Source organism: Talpa occidentalis, unplaced genomic scaffold (assembly GCF_014898055.3).
Source record: "Talpa occidentalis isolate TD23 unplaced genomic scaffold, MPIMG_talOcc4v2.1 talOcc4.6, whole genome shotgun sequence".
NCBI classification, from domain to species: domain Eukaryota; kingdom Metazoa; phylum Chordata; class Mammalia; order Eulipotyphla; family Talpidae; genus Talpa; species Talpa occidentalis.
Window position 1 is genome coordinate 21,481,978 of NW_023604972.1, and position 17,719 is coordinate 21,499,696.

Consider the following 17,719-nt stretch of genomic DNA (forward strand, 5'->3'; position numbering starts at 1 on the left):
CAGAGCTATTCACTGTCTTCACTCCTTGAGGGAAGGGTTTGCTGAGTATATCAGGTCGGGTAAATTATGTAAAGGTAATACAAAACCATCACATCTTAGTGGTTTCAGACAATAAAGATTATTTCTCAATTATAGTGAATGTCCAATTAGAGTTAGCAGGAGAACTCTGTTCTAGGTAGTTATTTGGAACCCCAAATTGTCAGAGGCACCATCTCAAAACATGCTTCCAACAATTATTAGGACAGGCGAAAGGGTGTGATAAATTACACATTGGCTCTTAAAGCTTTCTACCTCGAAGTGACATTAACTTCACTGCCCTGTCGTTGGCCAAGCAAGTCATGCACACACACAACAAAGAAGATGGAGAAATACAATTCTGTCGGGTGCCCAGAAGGAGGAAAACTGGAATAGTCTGGAAACAATTACTTTTTTTAATTGAAGAAACATTGCAGTATAGCATTTATAGACTATCCTCATGACTGCTGCACTAAGGAGGCATTACTGTCCCATGAACTAACACAAAGTCTGAATAACTCAAATGCAAATTATGTATTTCAGTATTCTCTTGAAGGAAAAGAAAATACCATTTCTTTTGTATGTATATATGTGTGTTTAATCATAAAATTATGCTAATGAGAATTATAAAGAACATCTTTACTCATTGGAAATGAAATTATTTTGAAATAATAAACTTATTAATTTGGATATTATTCTTTTGGAAAAATGTGCACATTCAGTACACATTTCCAAGTGTGATGTGTATTACACACTGTGTTAGATTCTGTGAAGATAAAAAGATGGAAACTTTACAGCCTTAATATAAAATATCTCTACTGAACTTTCGCTTCCCCTTTCTCTTTAAACATTAACAGAATCTTTCTCCAATATGATAAAAGCTAATTGTAGATACTGTTATACATTACCCCTCACCCCCTTTTTGGTTTTAGGGATTATTTGAGGACTATTGAAAATTAAGCTCTTTTAGCTTAAGCAAATAAAAGAGTGTTTTGTTAGACAAAGGATATAACTTTATGTCACAGAGTCCAAGGGCAGAAAATGCAGCTACGTCTCAGTGGCAACAGGATAATTCAACAAAAAGTTAGGAGTTGAAGCTGCTTTCCTTCTCCAAGTCTTTGTGACTTCTTCCCAGTTTCTTTCTCTGTCCATGTATTTCATTCTTCTTATTCTGTTGACTGATTTTCTCTGTTTTGCTTTTATGTAGGTGTTGAAACCTAAGATTCACACACCTAAACTATCTGAGACCTCTAGTAATTCCAGAAGGATGGATTTTTTTTCCCCTAAGTGCCATATCTTCTTTTTTTTTTCTGAAGATTTATTTATGCATACAGGAACAGGTGTACAGGCCAGAGGTGCAGGGTGGAGGTGTTGCGGTGAGAGGATTCACCAGAGACAGAGTGGGGAACAGAACAGGCAGACTGGCTGAAATACACTGCAGAGGGAAGCAGCAGGCGAGATAGGAGAGGTCTGCTGCACCATGTGGGCAGCTCCCTGGCAGTCTGGGCATCAAACTCGTGCTACAGAGGCTATGGATACCTTCACAGTGCTGTGCTTAAACCCGTGTGTCACCAGGGAGGCCCACCACGTCTTGGTTCTTAAATGAACCATTGTCCAAGTTTGGAAATAATGAAGTAGTCCCTAAGATACAGCAAGTTAGAGAATTTGGCGATTGCATAATAGAGGAGGCAGTTTTAATCGGTTAGGATTAAAGAAATTTGTGATGCCTTTCCAAATTCTACTACAAAGCTATCCTCAGGTTGCAAATTCTAGTGTGACAGACTGATTAGGATAGTCAGGAAAAGAAGCTAAAGCTGGAGCTGACTTGTGCAAACAATATTCCCTCTCTGAACACTGGCAAGAGCTATCTCCATTGTAATCTAAGGTCCAAGTTACTGAATCTAACCCTAGTAGTCAGCTGCCTTTGATCCCGGTATAGGGCCTCTGGCTAATAATGAAGGAAGAAGGGGGCACTTAAATGTACTGCCTGGCTCTGCTCTTTTCTGTAATCCAAATTGTTCTAGACGCTCTATCTGGACATTTTATTCTGTTGCCATCTGTCTCCACTAAGTTAGTTTTAGGAAATTTCCACTCTTTTTCTGTAAGTTATGTACAGTTAACTTAGTTAGCCAAGTTCTCTTGCATTCTTTACCTATGCAGTATACTTTCTTCCCATTTGAAAAATATCCATAATTTCACCTCACCAAATGGCTAAAGGAATGTACTATTAGGAGGTAGTAGGTGTTACCTCAAAGAGGGGATCTCCAGGAAAAAGAATAACAACAGAGGAAAGTGAGTAAAACCTGTGTGAGATTAGGTGGGATTTGTCAAGGATGTATGTTAGGCTAAAAATAGACAAAAGGAGAAAGGGGATTGGATTCACATTGTAGAACATCTGGAGTGTCCTTCTAAGGCATTCTTGTACTCTTGTTGCCATGCAAATGAACAGATCTTCTTAGGTTCAAGGAAACCTTCAGACTCACAAAACAACCATAGACTTGTTTACTCAGAAGGCTATCAGCCAACAAGTCAGCAGCAAATGTTCCTCATCAGTAGCTGTAATGCTCACAGCAGTCTGCGTAAGCAGTTCATGTAGCCATCTGGGAGACAGCTCTCTAAGTTAAAGCTCAGGCTCAGGGAGACAAAGCTCGTATGAGGTAAGTTGCAGTTAAAATCCTCATGTTCCCCCAGGAGACAATCTCTTCTATTACTCCATGGACTTTGCTCCCAGGGCCCCCACAAGGGAGATGCCAGTTATATGAGACATCACACCAAGAAGTCAAAGCTTTGGCTTCCTATGAATTATTTATAGTTACTTTATCATTCCTCTGAGTCCAAGTGCAAATTTTCTAATCAGGGGGATCATTTTTACAATAAGCAGTGTTCCTTGATAACATCTGATAGTTGACATCTATCAGATTGCCAGTGGACCAGAGCTGAGAGTTAACTGAAGGTTAAATGCAGAAGGAAAAAGACTTCCTTAACTCTGCTTGTAGGGGCAGGAATGGGCCACTGAGCAGGTTTTCTGATCCAGCAGACCGGGCAAAGGAGGAGTCAGAGTCCTCAGTGGTTTTGCAGGTCTTTTATTGGGATTTACCCGGTACACAGCAGGTAAGGATGCTGGAGGGCCGAGAGGCTAGCAGGCCTCCCAGCCCCCAGCAAGTCTTCATTTTATCTGGGCTCTCCGGCCTTGTCTCAGCTCCTGCTTCTCTTGCTTCTCTCTCGGCTTCTCTTTTGGCTTCTCTTTCAGCTTCTTCTGGCGTCCCCGTGACACCGCCCTTAAAAAGCACAGTCTTAGCGCAGGTGTACCCACTTCAGGTGCCCGCCATCAGGCATGCATTCAGGATCACAGGGTTCCCTCATCTATCCTGATGGCAGGAGGGCAGAAAAGCCTGATATTTTTCCTTACCCTACACTGTTCATGCTTGTATTATCTCATGTCTTCCACAGTCCCTTTCATTTGGAAAGTATTCAATAACATTTATGTCGCTTCCTTTGATACAGTGTGTTTTAACTCTGACCCAAAACTGTGAAATCCAAAGAGGAATTGAGAGGAGGGCCAGGCTGGAAAGGTAGGCATTGTAGATTGTTAAAAACACTGAATTCCAGACTAAAGACCTTGACTTTTATGTTTCTTGTAGGTGATCAAAAACAAAAAGTTCTAAGAAGAGTAGTATGGTCAAGAAATGCAAAGCACTTTGGAAGGTTAGTTTGGCTGCAGTGTAGGGAATAGATGAGGGGGCATTAAGACTTGAGGCTAGCTGATTCATATCTTCCTAAATATTTGCCATTCTTTGGGGGTAGATATTTCTGTTATGCAGAAAGAAGAACACTCGTTACTATCCTCTATAGGACTTGAAATAGTCGGACAGATTCAGGATGGTCCTTTTGAATGGATCTGCATCAATTTGTCCTAATTTATTTGTTACACCCTCTTCCACCCCCAATTACAGATTGGGAGTTTGTGAGGACTACCTAGAACAGCGTTCTAAGAACATTGATTTAAGACTAAGAAATTTTAGCCTCCACTGGTCTCCACTGATCTGACCCACTGGCATGTCTCATTTTACTTTTTTGTTGGAGTTAAATTATAAAACAGTTTTTGGGTAGCTTTTTTTTTTTTTTAGGTCTAGTTATAGGGCAAGCCAGTGTGTTTCTTTAATGGTTCACTGGTTTAATTAACATTTGTAGTGATTAACCATTTTTAATTACAAGCAGCCGAGAAACAGAATGCTTCACATTTTTCTCCTCTATGTTGCTTTCATTATCCTTTCCTACCCTGACTTAATGCAGTTCTAAAATAAACATACAATTTATAAAATCTGATTGGTCCTGCTGTAGAATCAGGTTGAGTTGTGATTGGCTCATTATGTATTCATAGAAGTCAGGCAATTTTGCTTGATTATGTTTGTGCCTAGAGAGTACTGATGGATTACTTTCCCCCACTCTGTCACCATTAAGCTTTATAGAAGACAGAAATACTGGACTTGGTTCAGGTCAATAAAAGACAAAATTATGGTTATCCAGATTATTACTTTTTATGACACATAAGATGGTTGGGTATCTCAGCACTTGCCAGATATAAAGGATCAGGCAGGAAGTTAGCAGTGGTTGCTATCATTTTGTTACTACAGTTTTCATCCATGAGCCACGGCAAATATATATTTAAATTCACAAAATCTAAGTAGTGGGTGGCAAGGAAATCTTTCCTGTTTTACCAGTCACCAAGTCACAGAGCTATTTTTAAAAGTAAATATTTTGCTATAATCATGCAGCAATTATCATAGTATCAACTGTGATAAATTTTGTGGATGAAGTTGGGGATAAAAAAGCTATGTAATACTAAGTTAGCTGGTTTTGTAAATGATGCTTGCCCTATTACCAGATATAGGTCCTAGAGGCAGGGATGGAAAGGTACGTTTGATGTCATGTGGGTCTGCACTTTATAAATACTGACAGAAATTGAGAGGGAATCAAGTTGGAGGAAAATATTATGAGATGCTGGTACTTGGTGAATAAATGCCATTTTGGCATTTAATTGCAATTACAATAAACAATTATATTTTGTGCTGCTTAGAAGTTATGTGTCCTTTAAGTACTCTGCTTTCCCCCTCTCTTAATGCCTTATTTCTCCTCAGTTTGGTCAACTGAGGTTAAGAATTTCAGTCTGTTCTACTACTCTTTCCTGGATATATAACTTTGTACATTTCGACTCTATTCTGAATCTGCTTCCTCATACATGCAATAGAGGTAAAAACGTACTTGGCCTCCTTACAAATTGTGAATTGCAAATGAGAATATTTTGAAAATAAACTGTGTGTTATAATTGAAAAATATATGGTATTTAGAATCAGTCCTTGGTTCTAATTGAACCCTGGTACTCACAAAGTTAATGTAACCCTCACTATCCTCATCTGTAATGGGGGAGGGAATATTTATAATAATTTGTGTGAGACAACTGAATGCCGCATTCTATTAGAGTATTTTACATATGCATGTTTAGGTACTCAGGAAGTAGTAGCTTCCGTTATAAATCCAACTCCTTGTTCAATACTTGCATGTCCTTTTTTTTTTTTTGTATGGGAGAACTAGGGTATAGGCCAGAGGTTTGGGAGGGGTGAGAGGATTCACCAGAGAAAGAGTAGGGAACAGAACAAGCAGATTTACTGAAATAAACTGCTAAGGGGAGCAGTGGGCAAGACAGGAGAGGTCTGCTATAATGTATGTGGGTTAGCTTCCTGGCAGGGGATTTAACAACCCTTATGGGCAGTAGCGCTGAACTTTAGGCCACCAGGGAGTCCCCACATATTCTATTTAATCTTATTTTACTGAAGAGAAAAACCAAAGATAAAAGAGGTAAAGTGATTTGCCCAAATTATACAGCTAGCTGGTGAGTGACTTAGCTATCAACTCAGGCTTTTTCCGTTATATCACGTAGGCTACTATTAATTAGCAATAATGTGGGGAAATGACAGCAGAAGCACTCTCAACCAACTACCTCTGAACTTGCTCGTAGTTTAACCTAATACTCCCTCTTACCTCTGCAAAATGTGCTTTCTGACCCAAGGCCACTGAACAAACACTCATGACTTAAATAAGTTGTTCCACAGTAGACCCATACACCTCTTTGCTTACCTGTTAAGTACTTACTAAAAGTGTTTTAGTGTTTTTGTGTTTATTTACCATCCTGTGTTTAACAGATATGCTGGTTACAGTAATTCAAAATATTAGTAAATGTGAAAATTAATGAAACTATAAAGAAGAGCAGTCTATGAACGTTAAGTGGACTGCTTTGGGACATCTCAATATGAGTTATTAAATAAGTTACTATGAAATCAGATGATGGTTTTATAACTATAAAAGAGAGAGAGCTTGGGTGAGGGGGAATCATCACGGTGTGAAGCAGTGCCTGTGAAAGTATCAGTCATTGCCCAGCTAACAGGTCTGTAGACTATTGGTAGTCTGGAGCAAATAAGGAGCTTACTCCGGAATGTAAACTAACGATGTCATTAAGTACACTGTATGGTTTAGTTGACATTTTTTACATGGTAAGGCTTTTCCTCGAAGGGAATAGTACATTAATTTACATTTCTGGCATGAGTTTTTTAGACAGAACACTGGTCCAATGGGTTTTGTATTCATATTCTTTCAGAAGTGCTTTTAAGTTCTCTCTCCATTTATAGATACCACAGTGGAAGTCATAGGTCACTGTGGACATGGCTAATGCAAGAAAGAAGACCCCCCCTCACTAGGGTGACAATGACCGATATATGGCATTAACCCCATAGGAATAGATTTGTGAATAATAGCCATAATGTATCCAAGTTAAAATCCTTAAAAATATGTAAACCTCATTTTTACAACTACTGACTTTTTCATTTTGTGGACTATAAGTTTACCTGACAAGGGGGCTTGACTGGAAATATGTCTTTTAGTTTCATAACTATCTAAGCATTCTATACATGCCTCTGTTTATTTATCTTTACCATTCTATATTGCATTTCTGAGTTGAGTGTCAACTCCTGTATTGTAAATGCTAAAAAGTTCATGGTCCTTTCTGTAACCTTCATAGTTTCCAGTTTGGGGAGAAGACATTAAGTAATGAGATTATTGAGTTATCTGAGCAAGTAGTTTAAGATGCTGTATGATCTCAGCAAAGAGATAATTTATTGGTTTTTTTTAATTTTTTTTAGTCTTTTTTTTTTAGTCTTTTTTTAAGATTTATTTATTTGTTTATTTATTCATTCATTCATTCATTCATTCATTCACTTATATAAGCACTGGGTACCGTCAGAAGCGCAGGAGGGTGAGAGAATTCACCCGAGCCAGAGCAGGAAGCAGAGCAGGCAGAAGGACCGAAGTACACTGCTAAGGGGAGCAGCGGGCGGCCAGCGCTGCAGAGGCTGTGGGCAGCTTCGCAACCCAGCGCTCAACCGCTGCGCCACCGGGGAGGCCCCAAAGAGATAATTTAAAGGTTAAAATTTATCCCATTTTTTTTCACATTTATTGTAGATACCACTGCTTTTAGGGTACACAAAGAAACGAAATCCCTATATTAGATGACTTTTACTATACAACTACTTCCATTTTCATTGTGTATCAGTTTTTAACTGCCGAGTTTTCTATCTACCATGTAGCTTATAAAAGCAAATCTCTTAGCTTATTATAACTGAATTTAAATCTGATATATATTTTTAATTTTTGTTTACTGATTAAATCAGAACTATTTCATAACAATTTTTACCACAATGAAATATTTAACATTGTACTAGACACCCTAATTCTGGCTTTCAAAGTGTATTCTAAAAAATTTTTTCACTACAAAAGAAATTTTAATGTCATGTCTTTGTGATAACTGATGGGAAGAATGCAGAGATAGCAGGTCAGGTTTCATCTAGTCACACTTTAAATTTCTGATTTCTTAGATTGATGTCTAACTATTATACATGTGACTCTCTACCCCCACTCCTATCTACACAGTTGTTAGATATATAATTAAAACAATTTCCCAAAGCTACACTCAATCCTCAAACTGTATCCTGCTACTTCCTTATTATTGTTAATGTTATCATTCTTCTTCCAATCTCCCAAGTCTGAAAATGCTGTCATCTTTGACTTCTTCCTATTTGCCACAGATACCCTGTAAGGTCTGCCTCTTAACATCCACCCCCTTTTCAGATCATGTTGCTTCCAGCCAAATTTAAATATACCTCTCACCTTGAAGAGTTTTCTGATTTTCCGGAACTCAAAATCCTGAACTCAATTCATTTAGAGTTTCATTCAAGACACTCTAGTGCTAAATTTTAAGATCTCTCAAATCAAGGTCTATACCTCAATTTATTCTTTGATTTCAACTCAGTATTTGAATGCTGAGCATTGTATAAGTTATTAGGGATATAGTGACCCTTGCCCTGATGGATTTTACTGTCTATTTTTATTTTATCATCTTTGTATTCTTTCTGCATGTAGTACAAATATTTGTTGAATTTATATAAATACAAGGGTTTTTAAAAAAATTGTTAATGTTTAGTTTGTATGAAGTTGGATAAGAGGTGCAGACTATTTGATGTACCTGTATTTAATTTCAATTTTGAAATTGAAAATTAAATCTCAAAATTAAATCTCAGATCTTTTCTAATTTGAGTTTCTGCCATTGTGCATTTTTAAATGTTAGTGGAGTTTTATTGGTTTTCAAATTTTTTTAAATAAGCCACATTCTGTTAATAAACCTGATTTGACAAAGTTTTAAAAAGTATCCCAGAATACTTTTTGAAAGGATTTTTTTGAAATTGCATTGTAACTCATTCTTTTTATAGTTGAGGGGGTGTTTGGGGAGGTAAAATGCCTCTGGGTTAGTACAGTAAAATCAATTCTTGATGTGCTTTATGCAGTACATATTCACTCTTAAAACTACAGGAATAGAGCCATTAAAATTGATTACTCATAAAACAAATACTGTCATCTTAAAAACTCTGTGAAGAGAGGTTTATATAATAATGATTACCCATATAAACAAGTTACTGCGTAGCCATGGTTTAAATTCTTGAGTGAAGCCATAGCTTTAAAAGCCACACTGTTGAAATACGCTCATCTGCTGTCTATCTTAATGATATTTTAGAGTTGCCATTATAAAACTGAATAGTGTCATCTTTTAAATTCACAAACTAACATTTGACCAGATTTAAAGTAGAAATTGCATTCTTTAAGTACATTGAAAATGTATTCATAATTGGCACTTACATTTTAAATAGTGTGAGGTTTTGTATCTCAAGTTTAACATTAACTAAAGCAAGGTTATTAAAATGAAGAAAAGTACAGAATATAATTTGATAACCAGTTTGAATAAAGTATGTCAGTTTGAAAAGATATATGCTACTTAGCTATTAGATTTCAATGTGATCATGTCTAAAGAATGATATAGCAAAAAAGAAATTTTTACAGAGTACAATTTTTCACTTGAAGGGGAGCAGAATAGGTCACCCCTTAGATGTGCAACTTTGATGTGTGAGTTGTTTTGAGCAGAAGGCAATCAAGACCTAGCAGATTAAAGAAAAACTTTTACCTTCCCCTTAAATATCTTAGGGTTGAGAACAGCACTGTGAAACTGTCTGCAGCCTCTGCAGCGCGGGTTCAATCCCGGCCAACCAAGAAGCTACCCACATGGCACAGCAGACCTCTCCTGTCTCACCCACTGCTCCCCTCAGCAGTGTTCTTGGTCCATCTTCCTGTTCTGCTCCCTGCTCTGTCTCTGGTGAATCCTCTCACCCTCCCGCACCTCTGGCCTGTACCCTAGTTCTTGTATGCATAAATAAATAAATCTTAAAAAAAAAAAAAAAAAAAGAATAGTGCTTCCAGAAAGAGAGCTACTACAAGAGAGAACTTTTAAAACTTTTTATCTGAATGACCTCTCTGTATGGTAGAACAAACATTTGATAACCAAATATTTGCTCCTCTGATCATTCTGTGATCATATTTCCTTCCTTTGAAGCCTCCGGCCCTCATCCTGTTTCTTGGCACAGGATGGCATATGAGCATCAATTACCCACCTTGCCCTTAGGTCTCACTCATCTCTTTGGGGCCCCTATACATATGAAATTAAATTTGTTTTTCTCCTGTTAATTTTTCCTTTATTACAGGGGTTGTCTCAACCAAGAACCTAGAAAGGTGGAAGGAAAATTATTTTCTCCCCTATACTATTAAGTTGACAAAATACTGAAAATACTTTGACACCAGAGGTAAATTCTTCTCTAATATGCTTTTTAAAAATATTAGGCATTTTATTTTATAATTTTAAGAATGTATACAGTATATACTTTTTATTATTGGTCTTATAATTGTTGGATTCATTCATTAGAAAAATATTTATTGGACACCCGTCTACCGTATTCTAAGACCAGGGCTACTGTGATGAACAAAGTTCTACTTAGCTTACTTTGTAGTAAAGATAAAGACAATAAGTAAGTAAATATTTAACATGCCAGGTGATGATAAGTGGTATGAAAAAAATTAAGAGGGTCAAAAGTATGATAAAGGATCTCATTTATATAGTCAGTGGAGACCATTTTGATATTTTAACAATGTAATGAATTTTAATACCTATTATCCTGTGTAATAATTACCCTAGGAAATACTTCTTATTGGAACAGGATAAACTCTTTAGCAGAACAATTTTATATTGTTTGGGAAAGGTTAGAGAGACAGAAGAAAAATGTTATGTAATTGCTGAAGTTTATGCCATGTAAGCATTAATGCTTATGCTTACTGTATATTTTTCATAAAGTATTTGATATCATACATCTGAAGGGTTGTAATCCCTTATATCTGAATCATTACAGTGTTGTAAATCAATGTTACCTCAGTAAAAGAGAAAAAAAGTATATGGCCCGAGATTTGAGTTGAAGCTGAGAAATATTTCTGTAAACCCTTTCTAACATGGGAACTAAACAAGCTACTATCTCAATAGATAAATTTTTTAATGTTTTATTAGAATGAAGATTCCCCCCCACCCCCAAGGTAGCTGCACTTGGACAGGCTAAACCTTAGGCAATATTATTAGAGACTGAAGTATAAGGGGTTTTCAGCATTCTGTCTTTGAGGAGTATTTTCCAGCTTTGGCCTAATTTCCCTGTTTGTCAACATTTCCCTTGTGGAAATATTCATTTTGACATTCAAGACTTGTAGCAATACTGATTTTTAAAATCTTCAAGTATTTTGTCTTATTATAACTTATTTTATTGTCCTCCTAGGTTCTAATTTGTTTTTTCTTTGATTTTGCTTGTTAGAATATAACACAATGCATTGGTAAATTTTAAAAGAACTATATTTTTTAAAATTTTGTCATTTTACTTATTAATTCCATAGTTTCTCCTTTAATCTTTACTTCATGAGTCCTTTCAGAAGACTAATCTGTTCATCAATTTGAGAAGATTGCTTTGCACATATCTCTTCTTTAGTTTTTAAATAATCAATGCATTTAGAAAGTTACAAATCTTACAGTAGAAGAATTAGCCCAGTGCTTTTACTGTCCCAGCCATCCACTGTGCTTGTGCAATTTCTTTTCCTTTTATCAAAATCTTCACTTTTTGGTTCAAACTCTTCCTTTGAAATCATCAAGCTCTCCTTCCTGCTATGTCATTCTCATCATTTTAAACTGTTCCACATGCTTAAAAATCAGCAAATAAATAAGTAGGCAAAGCAGATCCACTGTCTTGATCCCTCAGTTCTTCCAGGTATAATCCCATTCCACAGCCTTCTTATTCAGCAGAATTTTATGAAGAAGTTGTCTACACATGCCTTCTCTTATTATTCATCTTCCATTCACCCTTCAATCCACCAGTCTGGCTCTGTTTCCCACTCCTTAACAGAAACTAGTCCTCTCTGATTTGGCAAAATGTTTATACTGCTAACGCCAGTGGACAGTTTTCTTTGGCACGGTACCAGATATCTTATTTGACATAGTGCCTTCTGCCTTAAAACACCTTTATCCTTTATTTGCCTGACACCATACCCTGCTGGTTTCCCTCAGCTTTATCAGTTTTGCTGTCTCAGTCTCCCTTAGAATAGATTTTCCACTGTTGGACTCTGTCTATTAGAGTTCCTTAGAACTTGGATTTGAGCTCCATAAACATTTATCCTACTGTCTGGCATTACCTCATTGATGTTTCAAAGATACCTCTAATTTAGTGTCAAATAAATGAACACTAATTTTAAAAATACATAACTAATGAGGAAGTGTGATAAACTGAGTCGACAAATATACTCAAGACTTCTCTTACAGTGGGAATAAACATGTGGAAATGAAAGGAGAAAACATTATTATTAGAATATATTATTCACTTGTGATGCTCATTTATTCTTCTCTCTGCCAGAGTGTAAGTTTAAAACCTCTTAAAGATCTGTTTGTTTTTCATCTTTATATTGCTTGTGGTGTTTTGTACATATAAATGCTTGGTAAATAATTATTTGAAAGAAGACAATGAAGACAAGACCCTTATGAACTATCTCAGTGGCATTGTGTAGATCTGGCAAGATGTTTACTTTTTCTGGCCTCTGCCCACTCAGTGCCTATAGCACTTAGTAGTCATTCCATCAACTGAAAATCCACCCTCCACCAACTTTCAGAAACCACCTTGATGTGTGATTGCAGAGGGTTAATGCTACATTTGTTGGGAACCACAAGGTTTGAGTAATTGGAAAAGTCTGTCAAAGAGTGGTAGTTCCTATGCTCAACTTTAAAGGATGAGTAGGATTTTAAAGCCAGAGAAATAAGGAGCCAAACAGCATATAAGAGGGATTTACATATTGTAGACTTTGTTTTAACGGATGAAGTTTTGTGTCTGTTGGAAAATAGAAATAAAGTTGGATAGGTAGAGTAGAGTCAGAAGGATGTTGATGAGAAGTCTTTGAAAGGAGAGAGAAGTGTCACTTCACTCTCTAATGTATCCTGCATACTACTGTCAATTTACTAAAACATTTCCCTGTTCAACAGCTTACTTTATATTGCCTGCTAGTCTCAGTCTTTAGACCTTAACCTTGTGTCCAAGACATTTTATCTCATATTCATCCAAATTTATCTCCTACTACTCCTTAAAATTAATTAGGTACAGTTGACTGGCTAATGAATCTGAAATTTCCCCCTTTGTCAAAATCGTCACTTCATGCTTTTATTAATATCTTTCTTCCTCTATATAATCTGTCATCATTCTGCCTATACAACTTTTTACTATTCTTAGAAGCCTTTTCCCTAAAGAAACTGATCCATACTGTTACAGGGCAGGGAGAGGGGCACCCCAGACCCCGGAAACCTGCCTTTATGGTAGCTAGTGCCATAGGGAAGCCCAGTTTCCCCATGGGGCTGACTAACCACGGATGGCTCTGTCCTAAATCACGTTGGGCGCCAAATCTGTTACAGGACAGGGAGAGGGGCACCCCAGACCCCGTAAACCTGCCTGCTTTAAATAGGTTCTGCCATCCGCCGAATTAACACAAAACATGAGACATTAATGGGAAGGAACTTTAATACAATTAGGAAACAATACAGGAAAGGCAAAGAATCTAGTTTCTAAATCAAGCACCCAAAGTTACCCGTCCCCTCGTGGGTAAAACTCCATCCAAACGGGACTGGCCCAGAGCAAGGCCCCAAAGCCTGCCACAAGTCTAAAGCATCTTCCAGTGGGGACCCACAGAAAAGGGTCAGAAACAACCAGACAAACCCAGAAGGAAAAGAGCTAAATCAAAATCAAGATAAAAGCTGCCATTGTCTCCTCCCCACAGGTCTCACCCACATCTGTGTCACCCAGTCCACGACCAAAAGCCAAGTGCAGTTTCTTCACTTGTCTCTAGGCTCCATGCGCCTCCTCCAGGTCTCCATCTGGCTCTCCATCTTGCTTCCTTCCTCAGTCTCTTCTGCAACTTCTTCTCTCCCTGCTCAGCTCCACCCTCCCTTGGGTGGGGCAGGGAACCTGGAACCTCCCCCTTTCCTGGGGACCACCCTGTTACAATACCATCCTGATTTCTCCTTTCTCTTTCTTATGGTAACTTAAAAATGGTTTGCCCCACAATATTTAGCACAAAATTGTATATGAGTTCTTATGCCTCTAATTCCTGTTTCTCTGCATGTTTTTTATATTCCTAAAGAGTTGTGTGAGGCTAAAGTGTATTACCCACAATACTCTTATAAGCCTAAAAGTAGCTTTTTAGATTTTTGGTCAGTTGATAATGGGCATTGCCTTTTGCACGAAATTATTTAACATTAAGTATTGAATACCCAGAAAGCTCAAATTAGGTATTTGTAGATCACAAAGTTTCACGTTGCAGCATTACAGTGTTTCGTATATATAAATTAAACACTTTGTCTCAATAGCTAGATTTAATTTTTTTGAAGGTAGCAACCAAGAGGTGTACTCCGCAATGCCTAGTAGAGTGTCTTGTTCACTGTCACCACTCAGCATTTAAAAATTGTATTGCATTTGACTGATTTTTATTTGTTTTATCAATTTGTATTAACTGTAACCCTGTTCAGCCCATTGTTCTTATTGCTAACAACAGAGGGCACCATTGGGGCATATGTACATCCAAGAAATAGTCCTTGGTACCTTTCTTGAGCCACACAGCCCTTTTTCTAAGCAGTGTCATAGAAACTCAGGTATATACTAAATTGAAGATGTATAGTCCACTTGCCAAGCAATACTGGCTTCAGGTTATTTATTTATTTGAAGAATAAGTACTGTCATATTTTGGTCCTTTCTCTAGTTTTCTGACTTTTTCCTCTTATTCTCATTATTCTTTGCTGAATTGAAATCTTACCCAGGATCTTACAACATTTATTAAATGTACTCCTTTCAAAGAGGGAGAAGATAAAAGGGAAAAGAAACAAACTAGACCTTCATACGCCTCATTCCGCCTCATCCCCCATGCATTGAGCACAGCTGGGAAATCATTATAACTCATCTATCAGTAATTTTAAAATGCTTTAAAAATTATTTGTGTTGTCATATCATTTAGAAACAGTATAAAAATAAAAGCATTTTCATTTTAAAGTGATTTTTAAATACAAAGGAAATGCTCTGGAATAAATTTCTTGTTTCAGCAATAAAAGAGTTAATATACTAAGCAGCAGAGCCTGAGATACTGCAATGGGATAGTGCTTTCTGTCTTTGTCATTTGTGGTTTAAGAAAAGGGGGTGGTGTTCTGCATCTGAAAGGACTTTAATGAATGCTGTCAGTGTTTGTGAGAGCTAATGGTCAGTATGGGAAGGGGAGCTGGGGAAAGTGGTCTGGCTGCTTCAGGATAGGTGGAGGAGAGTTTGCTCTGATTGAACGGAATGTTCCACCCTGTTTCATCTTTATTCATTGTCCTTTGTTCTTTATAATCTGATATATTGCTGTAAAAGTAAATGTAGTGATATACGTGAATGTGATTTATTTTCCTTTCAATCTGTTTATTGTGTACAGCAGGGCATATACTTCTCTTGTCTTGGTTGGATGCACAAATCTGTGTGCAGTGCTTTTTTGCCCGTTGCCTAGACGATCACTTGGTTTCTCTGAGGATGTCTGGTTCTCGTAAAGAGTTTGATGTGAAGCAGATTTTGAAAATCAGATGGAGGTGGTTTGGCCATCAAGCATCATCTCCTAATTCTACAGTTGACAGCCAGCAGGGAGAATTTTGGAATCGAGGACAGACCGGAGCAAATGGTGGGAGAAAGTTTTTAGACCCATGTAGCCTACAATTGCCTTTGGCTTCAATTGGTTACCGAAGGTCCAGCCAACTGAATTTTCAGAATTCACCTTCTTGGCCAATGGCATCTACCTCTGAAGTCCCTGCACTTGAGTTTACAGCAGAAGATTGTGGCGGTGCACATTGGCTGGATAGACCAGAAGTGGATGATGGCACTAGTGAAGAAGAAAATGAATCTGATTCCAGTTCATGCAGGTTGATTATTTTCTTACTGTTAGAAATGGGGTTGGGGGTATAGTCTCTATAATTTAAAATAATTTAGTATTACTGTGTTATTTAAATATGTATTATACCTCTACATACATACACATATAAATCTTGGTGTTTTGTATGTGGTACTTCTGCTAGGATTTTTTTTTAAATGTTCCAATATTTTAATTCTGTAAAATTATAAAGGCAACAAATAGCATTCATTTTGAAATATCTTGTGTTCCATATATAGATCTGACTCTGCCTGGGAAATAATATATAGTAGCAATTTTATGCATCATTGCTTTGCAGTTTGCTTCACTCATTTACTTTCTCTAGTCACAGCAGAACTATAGAAGACATTTTCATAATATAGAAATTTTTGTGACATTTTAGTTGGTTACATTATGGAGTGACTTTTTAATTTTAATGAAAATGAAAGGTTTTATAAGGAGATACACATTGTAGTTGTCAGTAATATTTTTTCTCACAGTTATTTCTTTGTCCTGTCTATGTTGCAGCTCTCCAGACTAATACAGAGAATACAGTAACATGTCTCTTTCTAAGATGACAGCTACTAATTCCTGTTACCTTCACTTCACAGAAAATTGTGCTATTCAGGGAAATGAAGGACATTCCTTCAGTAGAGTTTAAGAGGACACACAGGGACCAGATGTAACCCACTGGTCAAAGGGGGCAAGAAGAAATAGAAAAAGAGTTTGAAGAGAGAAAAATAAAGAAAAAATTAGTAATTTCATAATAACTTTATCTATCTTCACCTTTGGAACTAGCTTTATCTATGAAGTGAATGTTCTTATGAGTCAGTTTATACTACCTTTGTTCATTAGGTAACAAGTGCGAGCATGAAAATCATCTTTCTGATTCATCTCTCTCGAAAATATTTCTAAATATTTAAAGGCACAAAGAGCTTAACGTGTCTAGTTTGCTTACTAAGATTCTTTTTCTTTTAACATCTCTTTGCAGGTTTTGTTAGCACTTGTAATTTGTATGTTGGTATTAATATAGGCATCATAAGAGATGGAGACAAGATGAGTTCTTATATTCAAGTATATCTTACTTGGGAATATTTTTCTTCTTCTCCTCTTCTAACCTTCAGAACATGGAATTCTGAACTGTGGTGTTGGAATAATAATAAATATAGACCAGTCATCTATAATCATGTGTGTAATGGAGAGAGGGGAATATCTTTAGATAGATAACTAGTATATTTAATTTAAGTTTTTGAATAAGTTAATGACTTGGCATTATGTTTCAGGAATTGGAGCCATTAATAATTTTAATATGGACATCAGTTGGGTTAATAGGGTTTCATTGTTTTGATCTTCTTTGGAGATTTGTTACCATAGTGAGAATAATTTATAGATTAAAAGATTCAAAGTTTGTAATTTTTGTGGGAAACCAGAGTAATCTTTTAACTGAAAAATCAGTGAAATGTATCAAGAAAAAATTAATAAAATTAGATAAATAAAACATTCTTTTACCAGCTCAAGTTTAAAAAAAACATAACATTTACTAGCTGGAGAGATTATGCACATATGAATATAAAATTACAAATTTTGGAAAAGTACACATTTGTCACTAGTTCTTTCTTACAACAAAGATAGTTTGTATAGCTAATAATTACTGAAATTAATCTATTCTGTAGTATCCCTATTGAAATATGGTGGGATATTCATTATGAAAGAAGAAAGATTTGCCCCTTTTTTTTGACTGAAAGATTGCTATTTGCATGATTCAAGAATATAAAATTGATATTTT

General features: G+C 36.6%; 1 protein-coding gene across 4 annotated transcripts in view; it reads left to right on the plus strand.

The window, feature by feature from the left end:
- Positions 1 to 731: 731 nt before the first annotated feature.
- The window catches only part of KLHL5 (kelch like family member 5), a 68,075-nt gene continuing 51,087 nt past the window's right edge, over positions 732 to 17,719 (plus strand). The window contains exons 1-2 of one of the 4 annotated variants that reach the window (XM_037530567.2): positions 15,100 to 15,257; positions 15,469 to 15,946. In XM_037530567.2, the coding sequence (XP_037386464.1) occupies positions 15,230 to 15,257; positions 15,469 to 15,946 (506 nt within the window). In that variant the 5' untranslated portion in view covers positions 15,100 to 15,229. Of the gene's footprint in view, positions 2,673 to 3,155; positions 3,588 to 15,099; positions 15,258 to 15,468; positions 15,947 to 17,719 lie in introns of those variants that run through there. The other 3 variants (XM_037530568.2, XM_037530570.2, XM_037530569.2) reach the window with 3 other exon arrangements.